At 38.1% G+C, this 17,411-nt stretch overlaps 1 protein-coding gene across 11 annotated transcripts in view; it reads left to right on the forward strand.

The window, feature by feature from the left end:
- The first annotated feature begins 4,772 nt into the window (after positions 1 to 4,772).
- cspg5a (chondroitin sulfate proteoglycan 5a) overlaps positions 4,773 to 17,411 on the forward strand; it is a 65,342-nt gene continuing 52,703 nt past the window's right edge. For 5 of the 11 annotated variants that reach the window (XM_008430903.3, XM_017309526.2, XM_017309528.2 and 2 more), the window contains exon 1: positions 4,775 to 5,324. In XM_008430903.3, the coding sequence (XP_008429125.2) occupies positions 5,225 to 5,324 (100 nt within the window). In that variant the 5' untranslated portion in view covers positions 4,775 to 5,224. Of the gene's footprint in view, positions 5,325 to 17,411 lie in introns of all 11 variants that reach the window. The other 6 variants (XM_008430904.3, XM_081616798.1, XM_008430906.3 and 3 more) reach the window with 3 other exon arrangements.

The following is a 17,411-nucleotide window of genomic DNA, read 5'->3' on the forward strand; positions in this document are numbered from 1 at the left end:
TGCGACTGGCAGGTCAGTGGCGAGGCCGATGACAGCTTCAGTTTCATACCACCTGCTCAAGTAAATGAATTAAAGAAAGAAACATAAATGTGACTTGACAACATCTAAATCCCTGATAAAATCCTGGAGCAATTAAGAGATCGCTCTCCTCTGAGGCCATTTGATGTAACGATTATACTTAGTGTTGTTACATAACAGCCATTCATACCTACATTAACAGTCTGGAGCTGTGAGCTGCAGCTTTATCAGTCAGTATTCCTCTCATACAATTTGGTTTGTGGGTTTAGAAGAAGTTGGGTGTACATTTGGAAATAGACTACCTGATCAGTCTCAAATAAAAAACTGCTTTTGCTTTATTTAAAACCACTTTATTTAATCACTGATGTTGCTGTTGTTGTAGAAAGAGGGTAAAAAATATAAAAAAAATATACAGAATTTTGCTTTTTAACAGATCCCAGCAGCTGGTAGATCCTGTTACAGGTAGAAACATCAATGTTTTTCCTTCCAGCAGCCAGTATTCACAACCACAATATAAAAAATATAGCATATTAAATGGAGTGGATTTAATGAATACATTTAAGACAAACTGATTGTGAAATCCCACCCAGGACACTTACTTCCTGTTTTCTAGATACGCATCTCGCCGTGTGTTTTAATCCCTGACATGTCACTGCTCTGTCTGGTGCTGATGGGGGCATACTTGTTGCAGCCATGTCTACATCTAATGGAGCACAGCGATGGCTCTGTGTGTGTGTGAGCACAGCTTATGTGCTAATAACTGTGTGTGAGTGTCATAAAATATGGAGAAGGGTAAAGTAGGCCAGAGGTTCGCAGCGGGATGAGAGCTCCTCCCTTCCTTTTGTCTCATCTCTTCAGTTTGTTCTTAATTTCCTTCTAGCTGCTGTAAAGATGAACAGATGCACAAGAGTTCAGTTGAATTTGTGAGCTTAACATCTTCTGCTCATTTACATCATTTTGTTCATGTAATATTGGATTCTTCAGAAGTTATTTCAAAGAGATTTTTTCCAAAGATTTTTTAGTTCAGGCTGGCTATTTTCACATGGAGGTTTTGGTTTGTAAGAAAATTAACTTCAACCTATTAATTATTCATTCACGAAATGGTACTCAGCTTAAAAGATGAACTAGGTTTAGTAACTACCAGCATCCTGTCAGAGAACAACTGGGTTTTTTTCTGTTTCTTTAGCTGAATCCAACAAAACCATTACAGTTTTTTTGTAAAGTACCTTGAGACAACAAGTTTTTTGTGAATTGGCACAACATAAATAAACTGAACTCAACAAGGGGAATGCATTTTGTAATTCAAAAGATGACCATTTAGTAAAAGAAAAACATGCTTATTTTCTATTTGAACAAGATTTTCCAGAAACATTAATTTGGTTCTCAGACATTTTCTTTTGTCTTTGATTTTTTAATTTATTTTATTCTTTTTTTACTTTTCTCATTTTTTTTAGCAACACTTTAAAACGTGGTTTTGGTGACAAGAAGGCAACAAAGTGAGAGAAAAATCAGCCTAAATTCATACATGACCTTATAAAAATACTAATCTCTTTAATTCTTTTTGCATTTCTTAAGTAACCATAATCTCTGGTATGTTTATTGTGATTTTATTTAATTCTTAAGTAAAGAAATGTGGAAAAAAGTTAAATCAATTTTCTACAATCTTTTTAAGAGCAGATGAGGAATGAAAGGTTTATGAAAGTTATGCAGGAACAGAATCATTTGAAACTATTTTGTAGCTTCTGATTGATAGAAATAATGTACAGGTCATAAAATACCCACCCTGTTATTAAAACATAATTATTACACATCATGATGCTTTAGTTTTCAGATCTGTACACTATAAAGACAATGCATTTTTAGTGAGCAGGTTGGTTCATGATATGAAACAAAAACTTGACATTCTAAAATGTAATAGCTTTTCGTTTGTTTTTTTAAAATCAACATAATTTTAAAAATACCATCTAATTTTGAGAAGCTACTTGTCATATTCTCTCGTCATGAAATCTAATAATATTGCGCTGCTTCAGCAATCCTGCCTTTCATTGTTTGTTCAAACTTATTAGAAATACTTTCATCATCCTGCCTGTGCTTCTCTAAACAACAGAGCAAATAAATACCTGAATCAAAAGCGGATGAGGAACATTTTGTCTTCACATTTTATTAAGAAATTTTTTGCAACAGCAATTTTGGTCAAAAACAGATAATTAGATTTTCTCAAAAAGACACATTGTGTATTTCTTTCCTTTATATGCCCTTCTCTTTTCACGACTAAAATAATATGACATTGTGATGACTGTGTTAATTAAAATTGTTAATTATTTTCAAACAGAGGATAAAGGTTTTATTAAGATTATGTTTGTGTTCATTAAAGGAATGTCAGGAATGATTAAAGCCTGGCGGTGGGACGCCTGTCATGTTTATGTTCAACAATGACGAGTTAATCCTCATTAATGCTGGTTCAAAGTTACCATTGCATAAAATAGTTCTTTGTGTCTGAACATAATTAAATCATCTCTACCTGATTATAAAACCATTAAAGTTCAAGATATGGAATAACAGATTGTTCAAAGAAAAAGAAGTCATCTGGCTCAGTGTGCGTCTGTCAGTTAATGAGCAGCTTAAATTATGAGGTAAATCATTTAGTTTAATTAGATGTGCGCATGTTTGCGTATTGTTTTGTTTTCTGCAACTCTTGCAAACAGTGTTTGTGTTATGAGGATGAAGGAAAACATTTTCTGTGAAGATATCGAAAGGGACCAGATTGCTGTCAAAGGAAGAAGACATGAAACACGAGACTGAGACAGAGGAGAGTTTTTTTTTTCTTTCTGGCAACATTTTATGACTCAATTCTCTTTGTAGAAGCAACACAGTTTATTGTCATTTAAATTCAGCCTCCTGACCTGCTTTTCACAACTCACTGAACACGTTTTCTTTTCTGCAAAACAATTCTCCCAAAAGCTAAACAAATAGCTTCCATACACATCTGCATACAAATGTGGTTATGAACGTGCATATGCAGTATGTTTCATTTATAATTCTTATGAATATGGAAACACACACACACACACACACACACATGCATGGCTACAACATCCCCTGTTATCCCCTCTTCCTTTCTGGTTTTCTGTGTGGAAGAATGCCTCCGACCCCCACTGCGATCATTACCCTGAGGGCCCTTGAGCATTCATCACCATGTGAGCAGACCCCCCCATCTCCATAATAACCCCCTCTGCCTACCCATCCTCTTTGTTTGCTCCTCTCTGTCACACCATTAAGCAAAGCTTATTGTTTTGATGACGTTGGATTCCTCAGATTGTTATTATTATGCACAATATTAAGCAGCTTCCTCCTCCTCAGTTAGTCTAAGGATGAAGAATGATTCATTTTAGACAGAGCAAAATGCAGAGTGAGATCCAACACTTAAATAACTGACAGAAACTTTGGAGGGAAACAAGGGAAGAATCTGTAAAAGTAAGAAGAAGCTGTACGGAAAAAGGTCAACGTAGAGTTTCGGTTGTTAAATGAGAGGATGGAAATAATCTCAATGACACGAAGAAGTGAAGGAAAATTGAAAACGTGTGAAGAAAATGTTCCCTGGAATGAAGCAAATAACCATTTATAGAAAACAGAAAGGATTTTTTTTTTATTTTTCCAAAACAAAGCAGGGAGGAAGATTAAAAACAGTCTGAAAATGAAGATGTAGAAGTTTGGACACGTAACGAAGAAATGCTAGGAGAAAGTTTAACATCAATCTAAAGTAAGAAGGATTTTTATATGAAAAAGTTTGGAATTTCAAGATTTTTAGATGTAGAGCTGCACAATATGCAACATTGCAATATTATTGCTAAATATTGTTACTTTGTCCTTCCACACACACATTTTCTCACTCTAGTCTTATTTCATACCGTCATGATGCACCGCTGCACCGGGTTGGTATAGATTATTTGTGGGTAAAAATGAAAGTGAAAGTCTCTCCAAGTGACAAAATATTCATTTTATAGGTGAAATTGATCAAATGTTGCAGCCAACAAAATCTTGCATGCAAGCAGTTCTTTATAATACTTTTTCCTTCCACTCAATGTTCCCTTGACATTCCTGAAGTTTCCAAGCTGTAAATTGTAAACACGAGTATTAACATAAAGAAAAAGCAATCCCTGTTGCATGTGTAACCTTTTCTACAGCACATTTTTCCTTCCACTCAACTTTCCACCTTTTTTGGGTCGTCCATCCTTGTGAATGATAGAATGTTGCTCTCTATGATTGTGTAAAAACCTGTATATCGTAGCATTTTGGTTTAGCAGATGAAAAATCCCCTTCCTATCACCCCTACAAAAATCCATATAACTAAATTTCTTCTTTTTTTATTGTGTTGCTGAAATAAATGAACCTTTCAGTGAATTATGCATCCTCAGATAAATCACATTCAAAATGTTCACTTAGGTTTTGTTACTGAAATGAAGGAGCTAAGAGAAAATGTAAGCATTTCTTTGGCAAGAAATGTACAAACTAATATGCTTTATTACAAAACTGAAAGGAATTTAATTCCTAATTTTAATTGTACAACAAAATGTCCTTGTATGCTATAAAACTGTCTTAAAATAAGTGCGTAAGATGAGTGACAGTGATCAAATTTAATGAAGGGAATGGATGGAGAGAAGACGAGAAGGTGGAAGTCGACTTGGGAAAAGAAGGGAGGGAAGAAAGGAGGAGGTGGGATGAGGATGAGGGAGATGAAGAGGAGGCGCATCAACAGTCTCTCCCCCCTTCGCCCCCGTCCTCAGACGATGAGAAGGTTGCCGAGCGCGCTGCAGACCGCCGTGCGTTTGTCTCCCTCTCAGCCACACAAAGTGCCCCCAAAAAAGCACCGATCCGAACCGTGACTTCTCTCTGTGCCACCTCGGAACCAGCTGCCCCATCCGCACCCGTCTCCAGCACATTCTGTAGCAATGGAGCCGTAAACGCTGCCCCAAAGAGCTGAGCTGAGCCGAGCGAGTGAAACAGCGGCGGAGACGCAGAGATCAAGCGGCTATGGAGGAGAAGCGCGGAGAGGCTGGAGTCTAGACAGAAACCCTCAGATCCATCGGTCCGGAATACTTTCCGCAAGCTTTCCGAACTTTGCTGTCTATAATCTTTTTGAAAAAAAAAAAAAATCCAGGTTTTTGTTTCACTTTTGATCGTGTGAGCGTAACATTGCACAAGAAGGATGCAGGGAAAGAAGAAAGCGAGCGGCTGCACGGGATGCTGGAGGCAAATGCTGCTGCCGTGCGTCCTGGCGCTGCACCTGATCCCGCTGAGTGTCCACGGTAAGACGCCGGCCCGTCGGTCCACTGCGCGCGGAAATCACGCTAAAACAGTCTCATTAATTAGTTAAATGTTTTTCCTGCTGTCGCAGCACATCCTCTGAGTGGATTCAGGGTACCGTAACACACTCCCACCGGGCAGACAGAAGGGAGGTCAGTGAGGCTCAGAATGTAGGTTAGGAGGTTCTTTACTCTGATGGTAATATTCATGAACCTCTGCTCGGAGGAATCTGCTAAATTCTTCATCATAGCGTCTTTGAAGCGACACTTGATGGAAGAAGATGTCTTTAATCACATTCTTCAAAGATTTAGAGAGCAAACATCGTCTGTTTTCTTGATTTATAGAAGGCAAAGGATGATTTTTTTTGACAGTAAAAAAAATGCATGAGATCTAAAAGAAATTCCACAAATGATAAAGCAGGTCAGGTTAAAGTCTCGAGGAACCCAATCGATATCAGATGAGCAACATGTTACAGTACCATTGTGTGCAAAAGTCACTAAAATATATGTCAAATCTTCTGAGATGGTTCTTTCACTTTTCTCCGTTCCCACGTCTGAATCGGATCAATCAGATTCAGTGGTGGAGAGATTCTGATATAGCAAAAGAAAGATAGATAGTGAGGAAGATCTACGTTTATCCAACGTCATGTTTTCCAAACATCATCCGAATAAGGTCAGGAAGCTTACAACTGCTTCTCTATCGGCTCATGTTGAGTTAAGCAGATGCGTCTATTGTGTGAGGTCTAAAATTCTCCTAACTGGAGGAATAGCAGTGGATCAAAGCGGTGGCATTTCAAACCAGGTCACTGTTTTAACACTTCCAGCACAATCTCCAGAATCCAAATGTCCCTGAAGGAGCCTGAGGTTTGTGTGACAGTGACAGCGTCCAGCAGCAGACGCAGCAAACCGGATCCCCGAAGGCGCAGGCACCGCGGCTGCACAATAGGCGAGGATTAGAGCCGAGGGGGAGCTGATGAATTATTCATGATGGGGGCTGAGAGGACATTCTGATACACACACAGGAAAAAAAAAGAGAAGGAAAAACTCGAGTAAAAAAAAAATAAAAAAACGACACAGGGGCCGTAGCTCTTTGTCTGAGGGCCGCTGCACATGCGTCAGATTAATAATGCAGGAGATGAAATCGGTCTGGCGTTATAATCAAATAACATCTCGTTGATTCGTCCGAGCGGCTAAAATTCACATGGATGTGGTTTTGGTGTCATTGTCTGGTTTATTTGGCGCAACAAAGATCCACATCCACTGACTCAACTGGAAAACATGGCATTTCTTTCAGCTTTTACATCATTTAATCCAGTCATTTTGTAGAGTGTATTTCTAAAAAAAAAGAAAAAAGAAAACATCAAATATTGTTAGAAAGGTTTTATAACAGTTCAAATAATATTTTTGGAATTTTTGAAAATGTTCTATATTCACTGAAATGTATTTGCTGACTTGAACAGACCAAATTAAAGAAGCTCTGTTCAGTTTGAAGGTTTAACATGTTGCATAGCTTCTTAATATTTGACACAGATGAAAACAGTGACAGAAAAAAAAATCAGAATCACAGTTGAGAAAAAGAGGAGTGGGCTCTATTATCACATTATTCAACAAACATAATGTAACTGCATGGTTTTATAATATGAAGCTCTATTATCCCACTTTAGCAAAGAGTTAGCACTCAAGGCAGTAACTGCAAATGTGCAAATTTAATTTCACTTACCATTTTGTATAAATATCATGGATTTCTCAGCACTGTAGGCATGTTTTGCTTTCAAGTTTAAGATGAAAGGTTTGGATCTTGGAGGCATCCTGTTTTCTTTTGCTGCTAAGAACTTTAGAGGGACTTTTCTTCTTAATAGTAGCTCCAAAGCTTTCAATGGACATGCAAAATAAGTATTAAAGGTAATTTTTATATACTATATGCTATTTCTGCAAAGAAAATACACAGTATATAAAAAACAACCTTCCAGATGCTTTATCTGGAAGGTTTGTTATATTTAGACATGCTTTATGTCAGTCTAGATGACGTATGTGTGTTTCTTTTTCTCCTCCGTTTTGTATCGTTCATGTTCATTGGAACGAAGAGGAGAAACTTTAGTGTGCTACAACATTGGGAAGTTTCTTTGGCAGAAATGTCTTTCTTTTTTCCTTGAATGAGAATTCAACATGCATTCTACGAGCTTGATGAGTTTGAGCGATCGTTGGCAGCCGGTTTACTACAAATGCTTCAGTATCAGACACATATGAGGTGTTGAATGTTAAAGTAGCCCATCTTCCTGTTCTATTAAAACACAGCTGAGATCTACAATAATGGAAATGAAAGCATGTGTATGCAATTTTCTATTACACTTTTATAGTTCACATAATTGGATACTTCTCAGATTAATGGGGTGAGTCATCCTTAAACTCTAATGCTAAATTATTTACTGTTAAGCTATATAAAAATAGCATTTAGGTTTAGAAAATTATAGACAAATTGAGGTATTTATTTAGACAGTTTGGCATAATTATGACTTAAATGGCATCAAAGTGTGTCTAATATTATCTGTGTGGGATTTGCATCAAAGGCAAATCCGACAATGCATTAGATTGGAAGCTGCTTGAGGTTGATTTACAACAATAATCTATAAAGGGTTAAATAATTATTAAAATGTTCAGTTTTTTAAAGTTAATGTTCTTTAAAACTCTAAATGTAAACCATATTTTTATATCATCCAGAGATAATCAATATGTAGCTTTATTAGCAGCCAAGCTCATGCTTCTGTTTGCTTAACTCTGGTGTGATCCTTTAAATGATTCTACAAACCAGCAGTTTTACAAATACCACTTTATGAGTTTGGCAGAAGGAGCGGTGCTGCTAAAATTCCCTGTCAGTGACAGACAGAAGGCAGACCTGGTTGTCCAAAACCGGGTCAATAAGATGGAGATTCCTTCACTGCTTTAGGGATAGTACAGGGCATTAAAATAATACAATTCACCATCATCATCTTAGTGTCAGTTTGAGTAAAAATGTCCTCTCCTTGTCCTGTGTTTCTGTCACTTGTCAGATTTCAGCTCAGGTGCATGTACAGTAAGAACAAAAAGAAGCTGGCAGATTTGGTGCAGACAGCCACCTTGGGCTAACCCTCCCTCCCCCCCCCCCGCCTCACGTCTCCCTTTTCTCACCCATCAACACGTCTCACTTCACCGGTGGAGTGTAGAGACGGCAGCTTGCCCCACATCTGCGAAGGACAAAAATCCAACCATGCTGAACTGACAGCGGACAATCAGAACCCGCTCGTTCTTTTCCTCCATCCATTTCCCCCCCCCTCTCCTCTTCTTGTGGCCATTTGTAATCCCCCTCCCTCTGTATGTTTAGAGCTGATGACATGCAGCCGTCCTCCTCCTCCCCATCCCCCATGAGCGGTTGAGGCGGATGGGTTGATGGCTGGACCGAGGAGGATGTCTGCTGCTTGTGTTTGGACAGAAACTCGTGGATGTGTTCTCCTCCTCTCCTCCTCTTCTTCTTCTTCTTCTTCGCGGTGTGTTTGCTCCTCTGTCCTGCTGACACACATATCTGGTTAATCTTTAAGCCAAATCCTCCCTCCATCAGCCCACTAACCCACTCTGTCCCTTTTCATCATAAAGGATATGAAAAAAAAAAAAAAAAAGCATAGACAGCAATCATAAAATTTACTCAATCTTGCAGTTCGTGTTCGTAGTCATGAAGAATAGCGATGCACGCGCCGTCTCGGCTTCTTCCTTGTGGTCTCCATGGAAACCGTGCACATCCAGCGGCCAGCAACTCAGTGTGTTCATATCGCTGCCATGATGTGTTTGAGCAGTGAATTTCATTAAGCGGAGAATGTTTGGATTTTGGCACATGCTCACATTTCTGTTCAAACTGGGTGGCTGTGTGCCTGTTGGCTCTGCCTGGTGTGTGTGTGTGTGTGTGTGTGTGTGTGTGTGTATGTGTGTGTGTCGAGTACACAAACGGTTTCAAATCAGATGGCCTTATGGGTTTTGTCACATTTTTTGTGAGATTTTTTTGCGTGGTCACACTCAGATTTTTAAGACATGCTGACATTAACATTGCTTCAGATGAAGCATCACGTTTTCTGATGTTTGCTGCCTAACAGATTTCTATTGTTTTTGCTTTTCTTTGTTATGCCCATATCAAAAAACTGATTTTTATATCAGATAATGATAATCTGAGTAAGATCAAAAGTAGTTTTAAAAGGATAATTTCATTTATCAAGGGAAAAAGCAATTGCCTCCTAAAACTAAAGACTTTTTGTGCGACGCTGCCAGCAGCCACCATCAAGCATTTACGAGTCTTTCTGCTTCGCTGTGGAGGAAATTTGGCTCACTCTCTGCTTCACAGAATTGCTTTAGTTCAACCACAACAGAGCGTGTTTGAGCATGAATGGGATGTTAAAATTCATGCTTCAGCATCACAACTGGATTTAGTGTGGACTTTGACTGGGCCACTCCAAAACATTCATTAGTTTCATTTTGAGCCACTCAGAAATGGACTTGCTGTTGTGCTTTGCATCCCATTTTCACACGGACTTCTTTTCTAGACTGTTCTTAAATCTTTCTATTGAGATCTTATCACCTGCTTCGTGTTGTTATTTGTTATATAAAACTTATTAACGTTTAAATATTTTCTTTTGACTTGTTGGATTAATTTACTTGCTTATATTTTGAAAATGGGAAAGTTCCAGCAGTGAGACTCATTGGCAGATGCATTTGGAAAAACCCAACTTTACTAAACTCTACTGAAAATACATTGAGTGATGAATTAAAAGAAACTATACTCACAATAGCGACTAAACAACCGAAACAACTGAGCTAGATGCTTTTTCATTCTGAGATACTTACATGTAAAAAGAAGGAATGATATTTGGATTTACTGTGGATATAATGTGCCTCATTCCAGCACATCTGTTTGTTGGGAAACTTAGTGATCCTAACGCCACTTGCGCTACCGTCCAACCTAGCTCTGCCTGCAGGCCTGCAGACGTAGGTGGCCACAGAAGAGAAGCTGTGGTGTATTTGTTTGAGTGCATGAAGGTGTGTTGTCCTTTTAGTGCAAAGTAAGTACACAGCTCTGCCAAATTAATAAAATAAAATCACAATACACACTTTAAAATGTTGCATTGATATACTCCATATTGTCAAAAGTATTCACTTACATTTACTTGAGTAACGTTTTGGGAAAAAAGGACTTTTTTATTTTTACTTGAGTGATTTTCTTACAAAGCATCACTTCTCTGACTTGAATAAATTCTCTGGTTACTCTGTCCATGTAAATAACTTCACTGAAGGAAGAATAAACGTTTTAACGAAAGAATCACTAGACACAGACGGATACCTGCAGTTTTTGTGAAAGTTTCATCAGTTTTATATAAAACAATTTATTTGGATTTTTTTCTTTTGTCTGATCTTGTCATTTTGTAATTATGTTATTAATATCAATTATTTTCACTTTCGTCTTTAAAGTACCAACATTTCCACATGGCCTTGGTCCTGATTATGTAAATTTTAAATGAATTACATTTTGATCAGCTACTCAATACTCGAGGAGCCTTTTTACCAAATACTTAGCCGTCACATGACAAACATGAATATTTTTCTTCTTGAAAAAAATCCACCAGTTTCATGACTTGCTCGACTGCCTTATTCTAACCTTAAGTGCCTCCTTCTATGTGCTCCTCATCTGGCCTCACTTTATACAGGAGATCCACTCAAAACACTGAGACACTGAGTCAATGCTGCAGAACTAACAGAATCCACCTACATTTGTTTTTCCTTGTCCTGCACCTATGAATTACCACCCACAGCTGGCATTTCTACAGCGATTCAAGCTGCTAATGTTCATTGACGGCTGCTTATGTAATGCTTTGTATGTAAATGGACAAGGTTGTTGCACAAGACAACCTTTCAGTTAGTTTTACAAGTTCACAGACCAAGGATTTTGACAACACAGACAAAACCTGAAAACAAAACATCATTATCAATGCTGTATTCATGAACTCTGCAGTTTAAGAGTCCAATTTTAAGTGTTCTTCTGCTTCATTGTGTCTCTCGCAGCATGTAGGTGTTATTTGTTTTTGCTGCTTTGATTCTTACGTGTAACTTTTATTTTTGTTGCCTGTCCTTCCTGGTGGTCCTCCAGAACTTTTTTCATTGTGGCTCGGAAAAGGAAAAGGTCATGAAACAACCTTCACAGAGTTTCATGAGCATCTCGACAGCTGCGTGCTTCCGTCTAACAGATGAAACATTGTGGGTGTGCTTTTTTAGCAGTGCTGAGTTGGCATTGTTCTCAAACTCTTGATGCCCTTGAGTGGTAATTTACATGTTTCTGGGTTTTACGGGAAGTGAATGTATATGGTAATGGAATACAAAAGGTGAAAAAAAATATGTAAAATGCAAATCTTATCAGTTTAGATGTTTCAATGTCCATGTCCATGTGCCATCTTTTCCCCTCTTCTACGGAAGAGTTTGATTTAATTCATCAGATGCTGCACTGCCTGTGTGTCCTTGTTGAAGCGAGTCATTGAGTTCATGCTCGTGCACGCTTCACTCTCCTCGTCTGGCGGCGCCCGCCCGCTCTCCTCCGCTGTCACATTAGCATTCAGCTCGCTCATCACAGTCGTCTATGAACACAGACACACACACACACACACACGCACACACACACACAAACACCTGTCATGGCAACAGACCACATTTAATAGATAAATAATTAGGCAGACGGGTTTGTTTGGTTTGTTGAATGCAGAGTTATCCTCATTGAGACAACGACATAGAAACTACTTCTACTCTGGTGTTCGAAGGTTCTTGTTATGTAAATATACCAATTAGCAAATACATTTAAAATGAGCTTTTCAAACTGCATTATAGCACTCCTATAACTTTTCTGTTGTTAGAGATGACACATCAAATGTTTTTCTATTATAAATGTTTCACAGATGTCCAAAGTTTAACTAGTAAAACTTAATGGAGTAGCCACACAAGGCTCATCATAGCCATGTACCTCATATTATTATTACTTTTTTCAACTTATATAAACTGTTTTCAAGGGTCAAGCATTTATGAACAGCTCCACACAACTTCAAAGACACAACACAGGAATTAAGTGACATGTTTTTCTCTAATGCTTACAAACTAAGCATACAGGATCAAATATATGGACACAATACTCCTAATGTTGAGTAAAATGGTTCTTACCAAATTGCATATTTCACCACTCTAATTATCCAAACCGTTCATTTAAATTTGTTGTTTTCCTGGCCTAGTGGACCAATTTTCCAAGCATATGTTCATTCATTTTCAATACAGCGCTGCCATGCCACCAAAAGTTTCAAATCACTATGAGAACGCAACTTAATTCAAAAGCTTCATCTTGAGCTTTTGACAAGTTGAATAAAGTTTCCATCTACTTTGTCCAATCCATCTGTGTGACTGGCAGCAAAACAACCCCACAGCATGATCCTAGAAACTTCTGATTAGGTCTGAAATCTGGGTGTTGTGATGAACTCAGATCTGAACCTCCAGGGACACATGAAGACAGTTACAAAGTCAGCCTTCTGTTACCTGAAGAACATTTCTAGGATTAAAGAACTAATGTGTGTGCACTGAATCTTGATGGTTTCTCTTTAAGACCAAATGTGATAATTTCAGTTTTGTTTCTGTTGAGCTATAAAAGTCTGAAAACTGGACGTAACTGGATGCTTCAGCAATGATAAACAAATAGCATCATTGCTTCAGAATGTATAAATAAGCTAACTTTAAGCATCTGGAAGTTTCAATGCTAGGACCATGTGAATGAATGAACCATTTTAAATAACATGTGACCAGAGAGAATAACACCAGATGCTTGTTGAGTGATACAAACAGTATATGGGTGCAACATTTAGTCATATATGGTGCTGTGTATGCATGTATTGTTTGTGTTTAACATGACCAAGACTAGGCTTTGATTTAAATGCATGACCTATTTTAACCAAAGACAGATGGTAACACAACTGCAAATCCATGCAAAGAACGAGACGCCGATTCAGATTCTCCTGCATGATCTGCAGAAGAACATTAATAAAACAAAATCATACAAAGCACAATCAAGTTTGGTCTTTTGTACAGATTTAGTTTTATATCTTGTCTTTACATCAATTGTATGGTTTAGATTGCCCTGTTTTAAAGTAAACACTGTCCTGCAATATGATGAGATTTAGATTTTATTTTCTATTATAGCCAACTTTTTCATGTACAGCTTCACAATGTGGAGAAAGAAATCTTGTAAATATAAATTTACAAGATTTCTTGTGCTCTTTTTGCTGCATTTTTGAGGGCCTCCCTTTCACATATGAATATTTCTAGACAATATTTAGTCACACAGCTGTTGTTTTTAAGGTCATTCTTTGAAGGTTTCGTTCAGACACACCTGCAGTGGTAAACTAGAGAGCAACAAAGATGAGTTTTTTGATGCAACAGAAAGCTGTTTTGCCAGACCATATAAACCACTGTTGTCATGGGGATTGCCATCTATAACGTACACAGTTACATGTAATCGGGCAGAGAAAATATCATCTTTTATGCGCAAACAGAGATCCAAACACATAGCATCTTACTTCCCATTTCACACAAACCTCAATTCTTTAAAGGTAAACACATTATTCTTTGGTGCTTGACTCCATCTGTGAGCGGCGTCTGTAGATATTGTTGAGTTTACAGAGCCGCCCGCATCAGCTCCAATGAGGCCAGCATTGTTTCTATGGCGACACATCCCTTCTCCATCCCACCACCTGTGGAGTCAGAAATGAAAGCTCTTATGTCACAGAGAGTGAGAAAAAAGCAGATGGTGGAGCATCGGAGAACAAGAGCTAATGGAGGGAGAAACGTAGGGAAAGGGAGAAGCAGAGGAATTTTCAAAAATAATGAAGAGGAAAAAGGAGGCACAGAGAACAGATGAAGGAAAGAGAGATCCGCATGAGATGGAGAAAATGTGTTAGAGTGAGACTTGCTGCCAAATGCCGACCTGCACATTTCTTCTTTATGTTGACGTTAATGAGCAGCGTTGAGTAAAGATAAAGCAGCTTTGAGAGCTTTTCATTAGACTGAGTGAATGTGGAAATGAGGAAAAATGATGAGGATGCATGTTCTCTTGAGGTTTAGGTGTTTGGAGCTAAAATCCATCTGAATGGGATAAAGAGGCTTTTATTCAGGTCTTTATCATGTTTTCTTGTCCTATTTATGATCTGCTCAAGTTTCACCAATATAAACATATTTTCATCTGTGCATTAAGCCCAAACATACAATAATGAAGGAAATGTGATCTGGGAAACTGGCTAACTTCTGCTGGGCACTCTTTAAAAGAGGAAAGACAAGGAAACATACCATTTACCTGAGGGAGATGCATGTTTATCTATGTAAATCATAAAACAATCGAATATCATACTTACTCAACTAAACATGTTGATGTCTACATTCAGAGCATCAATTAACACATTTAAGCTTTTCTATAGAAAACAAACTGTTACACTATTGCTATTGTAATTTTGAGGCTTTTTCATAACAAGGAGTTCTAGTATTTGTATACTAAGTGTAAATAAAATGTTACACTTAGTATACATTAATAATGAAATCATTAATTTTCATCTCCAAAGTTATGCGCTATGACTAAGTGTTGGTTTGCGATCAAAAATCAGATAGGATCCAGAAACTGTAGAGCTCTGAATTTTTCTTCATGCAGACCTTCAAACTCTACAATCCAGTTCACAGCATAACATGCATTCAAACAACAAGAGGGAGAATCCCCCTCAGAGCTAAACCACATGGCTTTTAAAGGATTGGCTATTACCAGGACTAATTAAGGGGTGGAGACAACATTTCCATTTCCATGAAGGAAAAAGTCTCATTTGTACTAAATTACATTCTTAGAAAAATAGTCACACAATTGCAATTAACTAACAACTTCAAAACTAAAACAAAAACAACCTGGGCCCAACAAAATCCACAAACATCTCCCCTCTCTCTCAATGGATTTTCCCAGTGAGGCTGATTGAAAACACCTTGTCAGCACGCTTCCATGGCAACACATGACCAGGTGACCTCAAAGAGAAGAGAGAAGGATTACAACAAAATATTAAATAAAGCAAGTTACTTCTGTCAAACAGTACATTTACCAGATAAATTAGAATATGCAAAGTACAAAAAACAGCACCTGTTAGGGACTAACAAACTATTCTCCCTACACTGCAAAAATACAAAATCTTAGCAAGTATTTTTGTCTAGTTTCTAGTGGAGATATCTTATTACACTTGAAATAAGACAAAACTAACCTATAAGCAGCTTTTCATTTAGGTATAATAGTTTGTTTAAGTCAATAATCCTTAAATATGGATAGTTTCACTAGCATATTCTTTCACCTATAACGAGACATTTTTCCTGTCTTACAAGTGAAATAATCTGCCAGTGGAACTTATTTTGATCAAGGTTGAGGAATTATTGACTTGTATTCCACATGTTTTTGTTCCACTATTTTTATTTTTAAAATTTAAGTTAAACCAGAATTACTCAACAATTTTAATCAGAAAACACGTTATGCCCACATAACGTAACGTGTTATAATGTTTAAATGCCACAAGCATTTACACATAAATGGTTCAGAATATTAAAGCGTTTCCTCACCTAGAACTGCCATGTTGTTTCTGCATGAGCCTGTGATCTTTTGTTTGTTTATCGCCAACTGGCTGACCTTTCCCCCGTCCCCACAGTCTGGGTCACCAAGCTGGCCGGAGGACCCTAACTGTCACCACCAATCAGCTTCCTCTTTACAGTTTGTCATGACCAATCAGAGCGCCTCGGGTCTGAGAGAGGTTTAGTGGCTTCCCTTTCGAAAATGATTTGGGTTAAACAAAAAGCCTGGGGAGGGTCGGCGGCACGCCAGGAGAAGCCATTACCCCAAACAGTCACTCTGACACACACACACACACACACACACACACACACACGCACACACACACACACACACACACACACACACACACACACACACACACACACACACACACACAATTAGGGGCAGCTTAGCTCTTAACATTATGATGATCCACACCCTTCACCAAAGGAGCTGGAAGCCACCCTAATCACCACTGGGTTATGTTGGCAGAAAGACAGCACACATGCTCTCACAAAGCAAACAGAGTGAGGAATCTTCTTATATAACATCGTCCTCTTGTCTCATTCAGGTGGGAGGGGAACAAACAGGGAATCTTTTATTCAGTCTGCTTTGTCTTGTTTTGGTTCTGATCCTGTCTGCCACAATGTCAGCCAGAGTCTGAAATTCAGAATCATGTCAATTCAGGTCAAGTTTGCCTTTACCAAAGCAACCAATTGGGCAAAAGACCCGCAGCATTACTAGTGTGGGTACGGACTTGTGTTTCTACAGTGTCCCCAAGTTGTGTTGCCTCATTTCAGGCTGTGGTTTTTCTAGCAGAAACTCATTACAGGTAGTGATATCCAAAATATGTTCAAAGTGGGCATTTTCTGCAAACTTAAGAGATGTTTGTGGGTGAAAATCCCAGTAGATTAGCAGTTTATATAAACATCAAACAAGCCCATCTGGCACAAACAACCATGCTACGTTCAAAGTTGCCCTTTATTTCCCATTCTGGTGTAGGTTTGAACATCAGCAAGTCATGATTACTACATTCACTCAGTTTCAACCATGACATTTGTATTAAAAAGTAATTAAACAAGTGTATGTAATAAACTGACCCGTAAATATTTTTTTCTCATTCGCAGAAACCCAGACTCTCTTGTTCCGTCATCGTTTGTTTCTTTTGCATCATTTTATCAACAACAGCAGTAACAAAAATCAACACTCTTGTTACAAAATACTAAATGTTCTCAAGTTTAGATCTTCAATTTTTACTTTTTAAAACAGCCAGGGTCAAAATGGGTTTGCTTTGTCTCTGTAAAAGAAAAACAAAAAACAAAAAACTAACAAAACCCCCTCGCAAAGTTTAGTCTTCTGCCTTTGCCTGTCACCTCCACTCATGCTGCCCTCTCTTAATGCTAAGGGAGTTAGCATTTAGTTAGCAA

This window comes from Poecilia reticulata, chromosome 16 (assembly GCF_904066995.2).
Source record: "Poecilia reticulata chromosome 16, P_reticulata-male-v2, whole genome shotgun sequence".
NCBI lineage: Eukaryota > Metazoa > Chordata > Actinopteri > Cyprinodontiformes > Poeciliidae > Poecilia > Poecilia reticulata.